We start from the raw sequence: 19,899 nt of genomic DNA on the forward strand, positions 1-19,899 counted from the left end.
CCCTTCATGGGTAGCAGGCATGCAAGTGGTGCACAGATATACCAGTAGACAAAACATCCATATACATAAAGTAAAAAATTATCAAGGGTTAGAGAGATGGCCCAGCAGTTAAAAGTATGTATTGTTCTTCCAGAGAAGCAGAGTTCAACACCTAGCACCCATATGGTTGCTCACAACGATCTGTAACTCCAGTTCCAGGGGAGCAGATGCCTCTGACCTCCTCATGCACCTACACTTAGGTGCACAGATTCATACACAGAAGTACACACACACACACACACACACACACACACACACACACACACACACGATTAAGAATAATAAAAATAAATCTAAAATTAAAAAAATAATAAAATGAAGTTTGTAAACCTGATTTTATCCAGAATGGCTCTCTCTGCCACATTGGGATGTGCACTGCCACAGTCAGCTCTACATTGGTGCTGAGGATCAAACTCAGTCTTCACTTTGCCAGTGAGGCATTTCCTTAGCCTCAGATCTTGTAGTATGTTGCCTAATTTCAAAGATTTGGCTCTGATATGAAGGCCTTTGATGCACTTTGCATTGGTTTGGTCTAGGATGGGAGGCAGTTCCTGCAAGTGGATATCCAGCTTCCCTAGCACCATTTGTTAAAGATAATGTTTGCAGCACCTTTGTCTCCTCAGCTGCACAGAATGAGGTAAGATACTGTTTCCCATGGCAGCTCATTTCAGTAACTTAAAGCAAACATGTAAAATGCTTAAAAAATGTACCTGGTACACAGAACAAGCATTTAAAAAAGCCATTGACTATTGTTAATAGTTTTCTTGAGAAGTTTAAATATCCTAATCTCTCGTCACCATTTGGCCATTTCTTCAGTTTGTTTGAATAATGCTTCTTCTCTATTCTGTCTTTTCTTCTTGTACTGACCTTAGATGGGCCTTGCTTCCCTTACAGCAGCTGGAGATGTGGCTACTTGTATTGGTCATTATGCCAAACTCCTAGCCATGTACTTACACTGACCCACTTGGAATTCATTCTTCTCATTCACTTTCTCTAGGCCTCCTCATGTAGCTCAGGCTGGTCTCTAACTCACTATATAGGCTAGGCGTGGCCAATCCTGATGCCTCAGACTCCCAATGTTGGGATAACAAATATATATCTGCACACCCAGCCTGGGGTGGCTTTTTAAAAGGCAGCTCAAGCCTCACTAGATTGTCTTTGCTTTTAACTGTGACACTGGGTTACCTCTGCACCTTCATAACATATTTAGGAGTAAGATACATCTTTAAGGTTCACTGAGAATCAATCAATCTCTCTCTCTCTCTCTCTCTCTCTCTCTCTCTCTCTCTCTCTCTCTCTCTCTCTCTCTCTCTCTCTCGCTGTCCTTCCTATCTTGGCTGTGCATATGCTATTTTAAAATTGTTTAGTTAGCCAGGCAGTGGTGGCATACACCTTTAATCCCAGCACTTGGGAGGCAGAGTCAGGCAGATCTCTGTGAGTTCGAGGCCAGCCTGGTCTACCAAGTGAGTTCCAGGAAAGGCGCAAAGTTACACAGAGAAACCCTGTCTCGAAAAAACAATAAATAAATAAAAAATAAAAAAAAGAAAATAAAATTGTTTAGTTTGTTTTCTGATGCTGTGATAAACACTGTGGACAAAAGCAATTTAGCAGAGAAAAGGATTTATTTCAGTTTATACTTCCAGGTCACAGTTCATCATTGAGAGAAGTTAGGGCAAGGGCTCAAGGCAGGAACCTGGAAGCAAGAGCCATGAAGGAATAATCTCCATAGATGTGGCAACTGGCCCATCTGATTTGACAATTCCTCAATTGAGGTTCTTCTTGCCAGGTTGTAACAAGTTGACAATAAAAATCAGTCAGCACATACATACACGTTTTGCACTATTTGAGGATGTTTGGGGTAGGAATGGGATATTTAATATTGAGCCACTAAGACTACTGTATTGGAAGTTTATAGGTTCATGGGGGATGGGGTGGGAATGCATATGTTTATGCACACACGCGTGAGTGCGTGCGTGCGTGCGTGCGTGCGTGCGTGCGTGCGTGTGTGTGTGTGTGTGTGTGTGTGTGCAGGTACACATGTATGTGGTGTATAGGTATGTGAGGACTGGTCATCAAGTGTCTTCTGAGATCTCTCTCCATCTTGTGTTTTTCTTTTCTTTTTTAAAGATTTATTTATTATGTATGCAGTGTTCTGCCTGCATGCATTCCTGTAGGTCAGAAGAGGGCACCAGATCTCATTACAGATGGTTCTGAGCCACCATGTGGGTGTTGGGAATTGAACTCAGGACCTCTAGAAGAGCAGTCAGTGATCTTAACCACTGAGCCTTCTCTCCAGCCCTTCTTTTCTTTTTTTTAAACTTTTAAAAATGATTTATTTATTTTTATTTTACGTGCATTTGTGTTTTGTCTGCATATATGTCTGTATGAAGGTGTCAGATCCCCTGGACAGGGAGTTACAGGCAGTTGGGAGCTGGGAATTGAAACCAGGTCCTCTGGAAGAACAAATGTTCTTAGCCACCAAGCCATTTCTCTTACCCCCCCCCCCCCGCCCCATTTGTCTCTTCTTCCCATCTTATTTTTGGAGAAACAGTCTCTCATTGAATGTGGAGCTCACTGATGTGAATAGACCGGCTGGTCAGCAACCCCCCAGAATACCCCCATTTCCATCTCCTAACACTAGGGCTATAGGTGTGTACCCATGCCTGGCTTTTTATGTGGGCACTGGGAATCCACACGCACTCAGCTCTTCATGCTTGTGTGGTAAGCACTGCACTAACGGAGCCGTCTCTCCGGCCACTTCAAATGTCTGTTATTCAGTTTAATGTTGACCCAGATGCTCAAACCAAAAGTCTACTTGTCATTCTTCATTCTCATCACAGTCCATTCATGTACAAGTCACTCTTGTCATCTAGCCCTCAACACATCCTGAATGTATCCACTACTCCTCTATCTATGATAACACACTGCTGAAGATACTATTTGTAAGCTATCTCTTCTAGACTCCTGCAGTAGCAGAATGGGCACATGGTCACCATGGTGATTCCCTGAAGACATCTATAAGACATACTATTCCATGCTTAAAACTCACTAATTTCAAAACCTCAGTGCTTTGGTCTAATTACCAAGTTCAACGTGAGTCAAGCCCTGTCTATTCCTCTGCTGTTTCACACCATGCCTGGCACTCAGCATTTTTAAACTACACTGATTATGTGATTTGTAAAGTGCTATACTCATTACAGAGTAGAACCTTTCTGCCGCTGTTCCCTCTGTCTGACCTTCTCTCTTCTCTCACCTTTAGGTCCTCCTGGAATTTACCTCTTTAGAGACTCCTCTGACCTGAATCAGAATTTTCTGATTCAAGTTTTTAGACTTATTTTTTATTTGTGTTTATGTGTATCTGTGTGTATGCTATATGTGCTCAGGTGCCCAAGGAAGCCTGAAGAGGATGTTGAATCTCTGGAGCTGGAGTTAAAGGAGGTTGTATGCTATCATATTTGTGGGAGCCCACAGAGGCTCTCTAGTGAGACTTACTCAGGGTCAGAGAATCTGAGCTTGCTTTACCCACCCAGCAGGGCTGTGTAAGGAGATGATTTGGCCATGGGCATGTTTACCAGGTGTTTGGAAGGGTCTACATTTGGCTGTATGGTGTGCTTTGATCTTGCAAGGGGGAGGTCTTTTGTCTCTCCTCTTGGCATATTATAAAAAGCTCTTTTCAATAAAGGATGAGGCTACTGGGTATTGATCCAGGCCCTCCCGAAGCTATCCTGTGTTTCTGTCTTTCTTCTCATTGTCTAGGTCTCTCTTTCTACCTAATATTTCTTAATTCCTCTCTCCTCCACCTAAGAACCTTCAAAAGGTGGGAGCTGGTGCCCAGATTCCTACAGATGGCACCCTGAATGTGGGACTTAGGTATGGAGGATAAAGAGAAGGAACACCATGGAGCAGGGGGCACACCCGGTAATGAATTATAGGAGGCGGTGATATTCTATTCTTCAGGAGTAAAAGTGTAAATATAAAGCAGAGTAGTTAAAGTTAGGCTGCAGCAAGTATCTATCTCTGTCTATGATTTTTTTCTCTCTCTCTATTTAGTAAGTTAGGTTTAAAGTTGTAAAAAAGTTTTGGTGAAGGTTTAACTTAGGGTAGAGTAGTCCCCCCCCCACTCCTCCCACAAGCACAGATGGGACCTGGGATGCAGAAAGCAGCATCCAGGACTGAGCAGACTGTAGCAGGAATCTTAGAAGTTCTTATTAATAAAATCAAACCTGTGAGCCAGGTATTGGGGTGAAGTTGGAAGATCAGAGAGACAGAACAAGCCACAGTTACCTCACCTGGCCGGATCCTCAGCTAGTCTTGTTTCCTCAGACTGGAGGCCTCTGAGTTCCTATCTAGAATGGGTCTCAGTTGAACTGTGCTAGAAGCCTGAATGTTTAACCAGGCCAAATGCTTAACCAGCCAAATGCTTCTAGTTTCTGGTCCTCACTCCTTATATACCTTATTGCTTTCTACCATCACTCCCTGGGATTAAAGGCTTGCTTTCTGGGATTAAAGGCGTGGGTCACCATGCTTGGCTGTATCCTTGAACACATGGATTTCTGCCTCTGGAATGCTAGGATTAAAGGTGTGTGCTACTGCTGCCTACCCTCATGTTTAATATTGTAGCTGTTCTGTCTCTGACCCCAGATAAGTTTATTAGCATGCACAATATGTTGGGAAACACAATACCACCACAGCAGACACTTTGCACCTGGCAGTGTGAGAATGAAAAGCTGCTTCAGAAACTGCCAGCTTCAGAAGCCCTCACTACAAGCAGCAGCAGCCAGGCACTGGCAGCTGAGACATCCACTGTCTTAGTCAGTACTCTATTGTTGTGAAGAGACACCATAACCACAGCAGCTCTTATAAATAAAAGAAATCATTCAATTGGGGCTTGCACACAGGTAGACATGGTGCTGGGGGAGTAACTGAGATTTCTACAACCAGATCTACAGGCAGCAGGAAGAGAGAAAGATACAGGGCCTGGCATGGGCTTTTGAAACCTCCAAGACCACCCCCAATGACACACTTCCTCCAACAAGGCCACACCTATCCCAATAAAGCCATGTCTCCTAATCCTTGCAAACAGTACCACTCCCTAAGCATTCACTATATGAGCCGATGGGGGCCATTCTTATTCAGACCACACACCCACATAGGTGCTAGAAATAGAACTCAGGTTCTGTGGGAGACCAGCAAGTGTTCTTAACCACTGAGCTCCCTTTCCAGCCCCTGGTTTAAGTTTTATGTATTTACTCAATTATGTTTTGTGTGTGGAATCTGTAGTCCAGAATGTTGGAAATGCTTAATGCACATTTAAAATAGTTAAACTGATGAAGCTGATGACGTTTTCCTAACTCCCAGTGGCCGAATGTCACTGTCATTACCAGCCCTAAGTCAACAGCAGCACTATCTCACACTGAATGACTCCTGTAGCCATGCGCCATCCTAGGTGCCTTGTATCCTTCACCCAGTCAGCAAGCACCCTTCGAGGTAGTTACTACTTCATGCCCATTTCACACACAAGGAAACTGAGTCACGGAGTCACATAACTGGAAAGTGGTAAATCCAAGATTCAAACTGGTCAGATTAATTTCAGAGCCTCCACACTGAACTTATAATAATGATGGTAATTCTGCATCAGTACTGAGAGTGGTACTGAATATCTATTGTGTGCAGGGGACTTGGACTTTTACTTAATTCTCACAACAACCATTCAATGAATTTTTTTTTTTTTTTTTTTTTGAGACAGGGTTTCTCTGTGTAGCTTTGGAGCCTGTTCTGGAACTCACTCTGTAGACCGGGCTGGCCTCAAACTCACAGAGATCCACCTGCCTCTGCCTCCTTAGTGCTGGGATTAAAGGTGTGCGCCACTATTGATTGGCTCAATGAAGCTTTTTTTTTTGTTTTGTTTTGTTTTGTTTTGTTTTTTCGAGACAGGGTTTCTCTGTGTTGTTTTGGTGCCTGTCCTGGATCTCATTCTGTAGACCAGGCTAGCCTGGAACTCACAAAGATCCACCTGCCTCTGCCTCCCGAGTGCTGGGATTAAAGATGTGCCACCGCCACCACCACCTGACCTTGAGTGAAGTTTTTATATTCATTTTATAGATGCAGAAATAAGATCAAGGAGATGAAACACCTGGCTTGGGAACAAGTGTGAAGTAAGTATTGCAGCAGAATCCTACATGAGACTCCAAATCCATGGTCTTTCTCGAATTTCCATTAAAATGACTGAACTCTCTTCCACGGTCTGTAAGCTATAAACTCAAGAACTCTGCAGATTCTGAAGAAGTTTCTCATATGTACAGTTTCCCTGACTTTTCTGTTCACTTAATAGATGCTTGCAGATGGCCTAACATGGCTGCTGTATCATCATATTTCTGAGTGCAATTAGGTTCTGCTGCATACTCTACCCTTACCTGTGAAGAAACTTCTCATAGGTCTGGCGGAACGCAAATCCTGCCCGGCGCACTCTCACATTCTCCAGTAATCCAAGGTATTCCACCTGATGGCGGCAGCGCTCATCATCAAATATCTGTGGGGACTTCTTGTCGTTGGGTTTGATGCAACGTACATAGTATGGTTCCTAAAGAAATAAATAAGCAATGAGAGAATTCACTGTAGACCTCGAGGAGGGATGCTAGCATGTCATTAGTGTCAACTGTGTCAAATTAAGCTCAGTGCCTCGGATCACCTGGGTATATATATCTGTGAATGAAGCATTCTTCCTTTCTGCCCCAATTCAAAGTAGTTCTCATATAATCACTGGTTTATATTTTACTGTTTAAGACTCATCAGAAATAGTAGAAAGGGGTTAAAGCTAAGGAGAAAATAATTAAGATGTGTAAACACTGAGAGTTTTGTATATTTACAAATGACTGATATATTGTATATTTACAAATAACTCAGAAGAGAAAGTAGTTAAAGATCAACTGTAATGGAGATCTTGATGGATTAAGGTCAGGTGGTCTGAGAGCACAAGTACTCCCTAAGTATCAGCCATTGCTCTTATATTATTATTATCATTGCTGCTGTTGCATTAGTTTGTGCTTCTAAAAGAGATTAAACTTTATGGGTAACAGAAATGTTATGAAACCATCTATAGGCATTAGTGAGTCTATGAAAGAGCCCCTCTAGAAACTCCCCCTCTATGCCAATCACATTTTGTACCAGGCATTAGATTACGACTCTTGTTAAATATAAAAGCCATGTTTGGCATAGATCCTGGTACACTGAGGATAATGAATAAATTATCACTGGATGAATCGGAGAGGTCAAATATATCTCATCTCTTCTCTGAATCCATTATCTATCAGACACACAGATGCACCTTAATTAAGATAGAGTTCTACGTAGTTATATTAGGTAGTTTTGAGCACTGTGGAGGGAGGGCTTGACATGGCAAAGGGTTGAGAATGGTTTAAGAAGTAGGAAAGTTTTGAAGAATGTGAATTGATTTGCACTTAAATAAGTTTTCAACATCTAAGAAGGAAGTTATAATCATATATTTATCATGCTCCCTACACCATAAAAAATAAAGTTGTTTTCTTCCTTTTTGCAAATTCTGCTATATTAGCTTCCTATTGTTGTTGTAGCAGATTATAACAAGTTTAGTGGCTTAAACTAACACAATTTGATTATCTCACAGCTGTGGAGGTTAGAAGTCTGAAACGGGTTTCAGTGGGCTAATGTCAGGGTGCTATGGAGTTACTACTTTCAGGGACCTCGGAGATAGCTTGTTCATCTTTTCTGGTATGATGGTAAATCTTGATTGTTAACTTGATTAGACTGAGATGTATCTAGGAGACTATAAAGTGCATTTCTTCACTATCTGTGAGGGTGCTCAGAGGGAGGATTAACAAAGGCGGATGGGAGCAGCACAGCTTTAGAGGCTGGGGACTTGACTGGAATAAAGGGAAGACAGACTACCCACAGCCCTCTGCTTCCTGGCTGCCATGGTAGGAGCTGCTCTGCTCTACCACGTTCTTCTTGTCACCATGGACTGAAAACCAAGAGACAAAACAAAGCTTGCCTGTTTTCAACTTGTTCTGCCAGGTACTCTGTCGGAACAATGAGGTCTGACTAACACATCCAGCTCTTAGAGGCCCACATTCCTGGGCCTCCTCTCCATTTCTTACACAGCAATGACTAGTTGAGTCTTCTTATGTCAGCTCTCTGCTTCTGACTCTTTTGCCTCCCTTTTCCCTAGCAGAGAGCTCAGTGATTATATACTGAACCCACCTGGATGCCCTTGGATAATCCCTAACTTTAAGGACTGCTAATAGGACCTTAATTTCACCTTTTCTGTGTAACACAGTCACACGGGTTCCTAAGTTAGGCCATGAAAATCCTGGGGGGCATCTATGGAATAACAAAAATAAACTAAATCTGGCATAATAAAAGGCATGGAGAATAAATTATGCAGCCAATGATTTAATCAGTGAAACCCCCATTAAAAACTCACAACACTTGGGCTTTGAGGATTTATTGATGTACTGGGTGAATGGTACAGCCTTACTCCTTGAGGACAGAAAGCCACTGTGCTTGGACCTCACTTCCAGCCTTTGCCAGACTATCTTTTCATCTGGCTGTTTGTATTCTTCATAATAAAAGTGTTATCATACGATAGCATTTCTAAGTTCAGTGAATCATTCTAACAAATTATTAAATATAAACAAGGGCCAAGGGAACTCCAAAAACTGTATCCAAGTCATACAGAAGATTGTCCCAGAGGCCTCACTTGAAGATGGCATTTGAAATAAAAATCAGTCTTACTAGCAACTTTGCCCTTTAACTTCTTGGACCAGATGGCAACTTGGGCTAATAGTGTCAGAAGGGAATTTAATTACAAGATCCTCAGCAGGTATCAGAGTTGGTGCTACCAGTTAGGGTCATCATTCTGTCTAGCATACCTGTCTTTATTTTAATCTTGTCATCTATGGGAGAGTGAAAAATATGACCATGATATTTATAGCCTATACCACTAACGGGTAGGAATCTCTGAATCAGGGCTGACTTTGTGACTTGCTTTACCAATACAATACAGCAGAAGTGACACTATGTGACATCTGGAGAGGTATCCATGAGAGACACTGTCCCTTTAGCATGTAAACAAGCCAAACACTGCATGAATAAAGATGTCTAATCAGCTAGCCATGTCATTTAAGTAAGATATCTCAGACTGCCAGCCCTGGTTTACTGATCTCTCCTTGTTGAGCTCAGCAGAATTGCCCAGCCAACTCACTGAATCATGAGGAATAATAAGCTGTGGTTTCCTTAAGCACTGTATTTCAGAATAATTTGCTATAAATCAAGAGATATCTGATGGCCAGGTAGTGATGGTGTAAGCCTTTAATCCTGGCATTTGGAAGAGGCAGGTGGATCTCTGTGAGTTCAAGGCCAGCCTGGTCTACAGAGCTAGTTCTAGGACAGCCAAGGCTACACAGAGAAACCCTGTCTTGAAAAAATGAGAGAGAGAGAGAGAGAGAGAGAGAGGGAGGGAGGGAGGGAGGGAGGGAGGGAGGGAGGGAGGGAGGGAGGGAGGGAACGAACGAACTGATGACAGGCTTGGTGGCACACATCTTTAATCCCAGCATCAGATCTCTATGAGTTTGAGGACAGCTGGTCTACATAGTGAGCTCTAGGCCAGCCAAAGCTAGATAGTGAGACCCTGTCTCAAACAAACAAACAAACAAACAACCTGGTAACTGTTTGATTCTGGAATACCAATAGTTACATTTTAAATATTTTTGTATATTTAAGCAGAGGATCAATATTATTATAATGTTTAATCATAATTCTACTTTCAAAAGTAGCCATAGTTGGTAAAATTTGTAGTAGTTTTCAAATGGAGCATTTATACACAGATTACTTTTGAAAAGGCTCATGATAAACTTTAAACAAACTTAGTGAGAGATGGGAAGGAGGAGAGGTCACTATTAAGCAAAGATCTTGTGTGAGTCTTTTGGCACCGAAGATCTTACTGCTTGTGAATAAACCAATTCAAGTGGCACCAAGCACAATAAATACCAAGTGCTTTTAGATCTGTCTGCATGTCCTGGTGCAACACTGCAGAAAACTGGCACACTTGCAGCTTAGTTTCTCTGCTGTTAACTGGTGTGAGTATTTCCTCTTTACTGTCAGCTCAACTACATTTAGAATCATTTAGGACATTGACATAGTACACTTCTGGGTATGCCTGTAGGGACAGTTCTGTAAAGGATTAACCATTATGGAATGTGGGCAGCCACCATATTGGCTGGGGGTCTGCATGGAATAAAAGGGGGAAAAAGAGAAAGACAGCTGAGTATCAGCATTCACCTTTCCTCTCTACTTCTGACTCTCTATGATGTGATCTAGTCTGCAGTACCAAGCCTTCCCCACCAAGATGGAATGAATCTTCAAAAACAATGAGCCCAGATCAGTCTTTCCTCCTTACCTCCTGTTGGGTATTCTGCAGGCATGTAGTACACATGTGTACACACACACAAACACACACACACACACACACACACACACACACACACACAATCTCTGTTGCTCTTGATGTCTGACTTCAGCCTTTCACAGAGGACATCCTCAATGTGATTCTGATCCTTAGAAACTTGTTACATTTACCTGACATGCATGTTTTGTTTGTATTAAAGATAGCTTATATTCAGTAATCTGTGCAATTCTTAGTAGGTCAAATTTGGCTTTCATATTGTCTAACTAGGATTTATTTGAATTCATTGCTTTTGAAGATTCAGTCCATCTTGGTGGAGAAGGCTTGGTACTGCAGAATAGTTAACACACACATATATGTATATACACACATATGTTCACATATATTCAGTTACATACAGAGACAATGAAATAAAGACATAAATAATGAGGAAAGAAAGGGATGTTTGAAACAGACAAATGGAACAAATAACAGAAAGATGTGACAGTTCTAACATGAATGAATAAATTCCCTAAACATTTAAAGCAAAGACTGAAAGTACATGAGGTGAGGAGAGGTAGATAAAGTTAGAGTCAATATAGTTTTGAACTTACCTTTCAACCCAACAAAGAAACTAGTAAAGATGCTGTTAAGTTGGACAATATGAAAGTCAAACTTGGCCTCCTGGGACTTGCACAGATTACTGAATATAAGCTACCTCTAATACAAACAAAACATACATGTCACGTAAATGTTTCTAAGGACCTGAATCACACTGAGGATGTCCTCAGCTGAAACGCTGAAGTCAGACTTCAAGAGCAACAGAGATAATTAGGAAACCTTCATACTTGAAAATTAAGAAACATACTTCTGAATGATTGAGAGGTCAAAATGATGAGGTGAATTAGAAAATACTTGGAACTGACTACACATGCTATGACATGGACAAAGCAGTCAGTGCTAGGGACCACCTGAGACTTTACCAAACAGGTAAGTGGGATTGCACCAGCACTGAGCAATTGCATACAGGAAGCAGAAATACCATGAGACACTAACAACCAACCAGCAAGTGGGAAAGCCCTTTCAGCCTGCTTAGTGATGTAAGTCATTGAATAAGGAATCTAGTGGAAATACTTTCTCTATATTTAATCAGCATTCTGTCTCAGTTTATAAATGCCACCTCCTCTCTCACTTATAAATATCAAGACTGACTCAGCCTAAGCTGTCCTAAATTTGACAAATTAGTGTTGTATAAAGGCTAAATTGCCAGAGTTCACAGTGATCTCATTCTCTTAACCTGTCTCCCTAGGTTTTATGTAAAAAATATAATTTGTAGAAGTATGCCAAATGGCGTACACATTAGCTAGAAGGTAATGCATTTAAGTATGCATCTATTTGATCTGCTTTGCAGACTGATAGTCAAGGCATATTCAAATTCATTTAATAATTTACTGACCATCTGTTGGTAGCATTTTACAAAGCTATCAAAAAGTACATAAAGTAGGACCTATTCTCTATTTCAAAGGTAGTCCAGGTGAAGAGAGAAGATAGACCACTTGAAACACTGTGGACACATGCCCCATGGAGTTCCACTTCTGGGAAAGGGACGAGGTGGTAATCAGCATCCCTGATGAAATCCTAAAAGACAGACACTAGGGAAAATGTGGGGAAAGGCCTCTTGCACACGCATCTCATAAAGTGGTAAGGAGACCCTGGACTAGATCAGAAGACATCAGCCTAGGAATGAGTGCAGGTGCAAGGCTGCTTCTGGATCCTGGTGCGGACCTTTCATTGCTGCTAGTGAGCTTAGAACAGTGGCGAACACTTGGCTTCTCTTTTTCAGAAAGAGTCTTTATTATGTCTTTGTTCTTGGAAAAGATATTCTCTGGGTACTGAATTTTGGTTAAGTCATTATCACTCTGCCTGATTACTATTCTTTTGAAGCTAATCTATCTTTTCTCTGGCTGCTTTTTAGAGACTTGTATTGGGGGATGTCTTTCTGTACGCTGTGAATATATGTTGTTCCCATTTGTTGATAAATAAGCTGCTTTGACCTGTGGCAGGAAAGGCAGCTTAAAGGTAGGTGGGAAATCCAAGGAGAGAGACAGGAAAGAGAAAGGCAGAATGGAGGAGATGCCAGACTGCCATCCTAGGAGCAACACGTAATGAGATGCAGTTAAAGCCATGAAACACGTGGTGATACATAGATTAACAGTTATGGGTTGAGTTAAACAGTAAGAGCTAGCTAGCAAGGAGCCTGCCATAGGCCATACAGTTTCTAAGTAATATTAAGCCTCTGAATGATTACTTTATAAGCGGCTGCAGGACCTCAGGGCTGGGCAGGACCAGAGAAACCTTCTGGCTACAGACTTGTCTTTGAACCAGGTAAGGTAGTACTCATATGCAATCCCTGAACTTGGGAGCTGGTGACAGGAAGACCAGGAGTTCCAGATTATTCTACCTCTGGAAGAGCAGCACGAGCTCTTAACCTCTGAGCCATCTTTCCAGCCCTGTGAGACAGTCTTTCACTGAACCTGGATCTTACTGTTTCAGTAACAATGGCAGGCCAATGAGCCCCTAGGATCTGTCTGTCTCTGCCCTCCAGCACTGGGGATATAAAGATGTACCAGCATACTCAGCTTTTACATGGGTGGTGGGTTCTGAACTCAGATCCTCATGCTTGACTCCAGGGAGCCATTTCCCCTGCTATGGATTCTATTTGTGGTTGTTTTGGTATCAGGAGTTTTCATCTGGGCCTGTTGTTTAATCTCACTTTAGCATATGACATCTTAAAGTCACTTAAAAAAAAACTTTCATTATTTTTATTTTTTTAAGATTATTTTAATTTTATGTATTAAGAGAGTTTTGCCTGAATGCATGTATGTGCACCATGCGTGTGCCTGGTGCTCACAGGGGTCAGAAGACAGTGTCAGGTTCTCTGAAACTGGAATTATCTATGGTTGTAAGTCACCATGTGGGTGCTGAGAATTGAACCTGGGTCATCTGGAAGAGCAATACATGCTCTAAATCGTTGAGCCATCTCTCCAGAGGACTCCCCTGCCCCTGCAGCTCCTATTTTCCTTGGATTTTTTTTTTTTTTTTTTTGTGGAAAGTCTTTAAGGTCTGATTTGAGGGTGAAGAAAATAATTGTATTTGCTTCTTTCAGAAGTTTGTGGCAATATAAGACCTGGACTATCTTAAGCTGCTGGCTTGAAGCTTTTTCAGCCCACTTAGGTAGTATGAATGTGGGCTGCAAATCTCATTAAAGCTGGCTTATAATTGCATATTCTCAAGAAAGATTCACTGCCTTCCAATACTTGATATCCTTTGGCTAAGTATCAAAGGCCAAGATAGGCAGTTTCTTCATAGACAATAGAGGGTTATTTAACTCGTTCTAGATGTGGCCCTTTGGGGATGTAGGTGTGTGTGTGTGTGTGTGTGTGTGTGTGTGTGTGTGTGTGTGTGTGTGTGTATTATCACTCTACTTTGGGTAAGTCCCAGATTTCAGTTCAAGGACTCAGCCCTGAATGCTGACTAACCATCCTCAGAGTTCAGTATTTCACAATCCTCCGAGGTGAAAAGGCAGCTTTAAGGCTATGCCTCCACTCAGTTGATTTCTATCTTTACACAGCCCCTGGCTTACACATCCCTTAATGTTACTAGTTTCTGGTTCCATTCAGAAAGTTGATCTTTTTGTTTTTTGTTTTTTGAGACAGGGTTTCTCTGTGTAGTTTTGGTGCCTGTCCTGCATCCCGCTCTGTAGACTAGGCTGGCCTCAAACTCACAGAGATCCGCCTGGTTCTGCCTCCCAAGTGCTGGGTTTAAGGCGTGTGCCACCACCACCTGGTGAAAGTTGATATTTTTTAAAAAAATTTACTCAATACTTGTGTTGTTTCACAAGTAAGCACTGTATTTACTATGCTGCCAAGAAAGGCAACTTTCAGACATATTGTTAGGATCTTTTGTCTGTGTTCCTCTGTGAAAATGAGCTGGGTGTTAGCCTCTCTTCCCACCTCCTAAACAGTTGACAGATGCTGTGGATTACTAGTTTTATAACTGGTATCTGTGAAACCATCAGGCCTGACACTCTTGGTGGAGGTGGAGGGCAGAAGACTTCTGATTAGTGATTCAGAATCCTCAAGGTTATTGTTGTATTCTGACTTTCATCTTGAATCAATTTTAACATGTTCCTAGCAAACTAAATTTTAAAATGTGCTAGCAGCCAATTATTCATAACACACTAACCTCTCGTATCAGAGGTTATAACAACCCTTCAGTCATCATTCCGTTTTTTTTTTTTTTAAATCAGTTTTATTAGAGATTTTGTTAATTTACTAGTTTTTTGATTTCTCCATTATGGTTAATTTCTGCTATTACATTATTTTCTTCTTTCTTTAGGTTTTGAGTTTGACTTCTGGCTCTTTGAGTTGAACTTATCCACTTTTAGTCAGCATTGTTGCTTTATGAAGGCATAACAAATGGGTCACTTAAACAACATCCTACAAACACTGACAAATTCTTTGTCAAGCAGTCCTAAATATTTTATAATTTTCATTGTGATAGCCTCTTAAATCTGTGACTTATTTAGGAAAGCAGTTTATTTTTAGAGTTTTTAAGCACATTAAAATAACTTGCTTTGAGGAGGGAGAATATGTCTGTATCTTTCAAAATAGTTACATCATTATGATCTAGCATGCGGTCAGTTCTAGCAAACTGTTCCATTTATACTTGAAAGGCATAGATATTTCCTAACCCCTGGGTACAGGGTTGTATTGATGTATCAGAAGAGGTTGGAATTTGGTTTTCATGTTTCCTGGGTTTTAGACAGGTTTCACTTTGCAGCCAAGTCTGGCCTGGAACTTGCTGTGCAACGTAAGCAGGCCTTACAGTTGCAATCCTCCTGAGATTGCAGATATATATTTATCAGTTTTTAAAGACAACGCTTCTTTCACTAGTTAACTGAGTAAGTGGTGCTGTGTGCCTTCCTCCTAGGTTCGCCCTCTTCTCACTGGCTGCAGCAGGTTGAAGATGCCATCAAGAGAAAAGGAGAGATGAGAGAGCCAGGCTGCTGATGGCAGTCTAGCCGTTAGTCCCATGTTTCTGGAAATGTAATTTCACAAGAGGATGGACTGTGCTTATGTGCTGCCAGTGGAGGAGGCTAAGAAATGATGCCGGGAAGAGATAGAAAGCTATTGAATAGCTTGTGGCATCTGCCTAATGTAACCACGGTGAAGTAGAGATGCCAATTAATTCTTTTAGAAGGAAAATAGATTTTTTTTTAAAAAAGATAATAACAGAGAAGAAAACATATAATAAAATTACCAGAAGAGGAAGATATAATGAAAAGAGCTAAAAATAACAAGCCCCAGAATTCTGCTAATTTATCAAACCTGTCAACAGAGCAGTTAGGAGCAGAAATCTGTTCTTTAAGGGAAAGGAAAATAAAACTCGTACTTAAAAATAAAATGGAAAAATAGCCAGACTCAAGTTATCAGACAGCATTAGAATCAAAGCAACAGCAAAAATTAGAAAGAATTGTCATTAATCATTTGTGTGGTCCAACCATTTGAAGCAATGTGAAGATAAAATGTATAAGCTAAATTTGTGTTTAAACTCCTTCTGGCCACTTGCTATTCAAACACAGCACAGGGGCGGATGGCACATGGCTATAGTAACATTCAACTGTCTCTGACTCCATTCTTTGCCCTCTCTGGCCATGCCCTGCCTTCCAGCACAGGGTTCAGTTTATTTTTCCAGGCATGGTACATCATACATATAGTGGAAACCCTAATGGCAGTTTCTCCCTTGACCTTAACTGTAGAATAAAAAGTTGGAATTTAAGAAAGGAATACACCTGGGGTACAAACAATTATTTTACTCAGTTTTTTTTTTAAAGTAGGAATAAAAATTCTATTTTTCACTTTGAATATATACTGTTCAACTTAATTAAGGACAATTACCTAAAAAGTAAATCACACATTCATTCTCCGCATTGTCTGTCAAGAGGTAATCTATGAATTATAGAAGACATTTAGAAAATAAAATAATTACCTTTGAAGCAAGGTTGTCTACTAAAGCAATCATAGAATTTTTAAACAAGGTGGCAGCGGTCAGAGGTCTCTTGGTCACCTCTGTAATGCTCAGTTTGCCTTCGGGCCACATAGTCTTCAGCACAGGATTTGAACTGAGAAAACGAAAAATTATTCAAATGCTGCATTAAATAAGGTGGATAAAAAAGGCCAATTAGTCCTGCCAAGCTGTGTCCTGGGAATCACAGTGCACTACAGATGGAATTCACAGAGCCTAACTGGAAACAGTGTTGCATCCAGAAAACTATAATTATATAATGGCCAATAGTGCACCACAGAAAATTTCCAAACTGTAGCACTTTAAAAAATTCTTTAAACTTCTTTAAAGTGATATCTATTAAATTACTATGTAGATCTCTTGCATAATGTGGTTCTTACAATACACACACACACACACACACACCTTATCTTATATAAATATATATATATATATGCATATATATATATATTTATATGTATCTGTAAAATGCAGATTTTATAATGGCTACAAAACGGAGACAAATCGCTAGCAGGAAAATGGTTCTCAGTGTCATGGCAGATAATAAATAGGAGAGTGGAAACATCTCCTAAGAGGTAACAAATACACAGCTAAGGACACAAACATAACCATTCTGTTCGTCTCCTAGCAAAGCTGTCTACTGTTGCTGGATTTCTGAACACACTCACAGGCAGTGCTAGTGGTTCCAGCGCTATCTGGACATCACACTGGGGCTACCATGAGCCAGTTCTAAAAATGCACTTCAGGCCAATTCCACAGTGAAGCCGCAGATTGTTATTTGTCTCTGTGGTGATGTTTTCTCACGAAAGTTGTGTAGTGCCTCGGCTGTGATTCTCCCCCTGTTTCATTTTGGGTGCTTTGTACTTTAAAGTAGCTGGAACTGGAAATGCTGCTTCATTGGGGGAACTTGTCTCGTCAGAATTGTCTTCTCACAAATTTGGAGTTAGAAAATGACAATAATTAACACAGGAATTCATTGCTAACTGTGCTTATTCCATCATTATGCCCACTTTCCTTTCCCTTGTGGATAACTGAGTTGGTTCCCTAAAGCACACAATGAATTTCTGTTTCACACTTGCTCAAAATAATCACTGTGAAATGGAGGAATGGATGATACCAGGGGGCAGAAGTGGTGATATGGGTCTGTGAACCCAGACAGGGCCACACTTCTAATCACCGCCACTGTGTAGGTCCAATTACCACCAAAAGAAGCAAGAAAACAACACGAGGTTCTTTGGTTCATGGATAGTTTGACCACTGTACAGTAGTTCTATTCCATCATTTTCAGTCATACCCTTATAAAAATGACCACATTAAAAGCACACTGTTTTTCCTTTTAGCAGAGAAGTAATTCAAGTGATGGCCCTCCACTTCTGGTGCACAGGGTTCCTACAATGCCTTTCAAATACCTACTGAACAGAACTTTCAAAGGTAGAAAACTGTATGCACTTTGAGAATTCTTACATGTGCCAGAAGAATGAGGACCACTGTTGTTTGTATCTGTGCAGTTTCTAACCCAAATTCTCCCTCTATTGACTGTAACTGTCAGCTGTAACTAGAAACTATTCTCATATTATGTTGTAAGTGGAGGGAAGGAGGAAAAATTGGATTCTTTTTATATCATATTAGAATTGATATAAAAAGAATCCAAACAGAGTCATTTTAAGAGAGACTTTTCAGGCCAGAAAGTCATAAATACAATATTATCAAAACTGTTTTTTAGATATCTTAAATACTTGGATATTTTTCTTCTCTCTTTTAGATTTATTTTTACCTATGTGATTATGTGTGTTTCTATGTGAGTATGTATGTTACATGTGTGCAGATGTCAGGAGAGGTCAGAAGAGGGTGCCAGATCCTCTGGAACTGGAGTTACAAGCAATTGAGTGCTACCTGATATGGCTGCTGTGAACTGAACTTGGGTCCTCTGGAAGAGCAGCAAGCTCTCCAGCCCCTAGAATCTAATTTTTTAAAAAAGAGAAACAAAACCAGAAACCCAGCATCTATAAAAGGTAAGACTGATCTTGGCTGAGCAACAAGAGAATGAATAAAAGTTCATGCACTTGGCAGGCCACCCACCTGCCCCATTCTTCCATTTACAGACACATGTGCACATAAGAAAAAACACGCACACCATTCCTGTGTGCATGTGAAACTGTTGGGCTCTAAAGAACTAGAGGTCCAAGGGTCACATTAACCTATACAAAAAAAAGGATGCACTCAGATTTTGGGAGCTTAGTCAGCCACAGAAACACCAAAAAGTGTTCATCATCTAAATGTCATCTCACGGCAAGTCTTTCCCATTACAAAGACATATGCAATAAGCGACAGTGAGCAGACATTTAATCTTTTTACTGCTTTGGAAGATGATAAAATGAATTCACCTTGCCCCAGCCCAGTACCAGTAACTGTTAGTTTTATCTAAATTCCTTTGTTCTAACTCTGCTTACCAAGCACCAAGCAGACTGGTTTCTATGGGTAATATTTTTCATTGTCAATTAGCAAGCAAGTTTCCACTGCTGTTTGGCTTCCCGTGCAGGTTTTTCCAATAGAGAAAACAGCCTGTCATACCAAAGCAAGTAGTGCACTCTATATGACTATTCAATATTTCAGGAACTACATCCATGTGTTACTTCGTTTCTACCCTGATCCTGTGCTCCTAAGCTACATTAGTCTACTTCTGAGAGGTGGTGCTCTGTCAAATGATTCTCTGGGCCATGAAAAATGCACAAAGGTAACAAATACCACTTTGTGTTCGTTTTTTTTTGGACACAAGCCTGACAACACACTGTGACATCACCACTGGTCAAGTGTGGTTACTTTTCCCAATTTAACATTTCTTACAAAGAGAAATGCTTCTCTCTGCCATTTGTTCTCCAAATGGGTGCATATTACCTGATAAACTGAGCACTGAATCTCTTTTCTGAAAGCCACTTTCTCCCATGCCCAGCTCTTGCGTGGACTTCCTTTCCTATTTCCATGTCTCTATTACCTTCTACTGTTGCCAGTTCCATCCTCATTGTTGGTGGCTTCAGCACCCACAGACAAGCCATTTTAGAGCAAAAGATCTTGAGAGAATTATTTAAACATCTTGTGTCCATCTTTTCTTTTCCTGTTTTCTCTCAATCCCATGTCAATCAGACATTTGTCTTGACCACTGCCCAAAAATTAGTATTTTTTCAAGAATTCCATGAATTATCCCATGAGCAATCTTAGCACCATTCCTGTTTTTTATTTGATATAGTTTATCACTGTTTTCTTCTGTTTTAAAAAGATTTATTTCGTGTGTGTGTGCCTGATCCCATGTACGTCTAACGCATTCAGTGCTGTGTAGGTCCAGAGAGGGCACTGGATCC

General features: G+C 40.8%; 1 protein-coding gene across 2 annotated transcripts in view; it reads right to left on the reverse strand.

Moving 5' to 3' along the window:
* Myo1d (myosin ID) overlaps window positions 1–19,899 on the reverse strand; it is a 308,709-nt gene that overhangs the window by 168,104 nt on the left and 120,706 nt on the right. For both annotated transcript variants that reach the window (XM_028866972.2, XM_037200774.1), the window contains exons 14-15: window positions 16,508–16,640; window positions 6,453–6,619 (exon numbers count right to left, since the gene is read on the reverse strand). In XM_028866972.2, the coding sequence (XP_028722805.1) occupies window positions 6,453–6,619; window positions 16,508–16,640 (300 nt within the window). The remainder of the gene's footprint in view (window positions 1–6,452; window positions 6,620–16,507; window positions 16,641–19,899) is intronic.

The sequence above is a fragment of the Peromyscus leucopus genome, chromosome 8b (assembly GCF_004664715.2).
Source record: "Peromyscus leucopus breed LL Stock chromosome 8b, UCI_PerLeu_2.1, whole genome shotgun sequence".
NCBI classification, from domain to species: Eukaryota; Metazoa; Chordata; class Mammalia; order Rodentia; family Cricetidae; genus Peromyscus; species Peromyscus leucopus.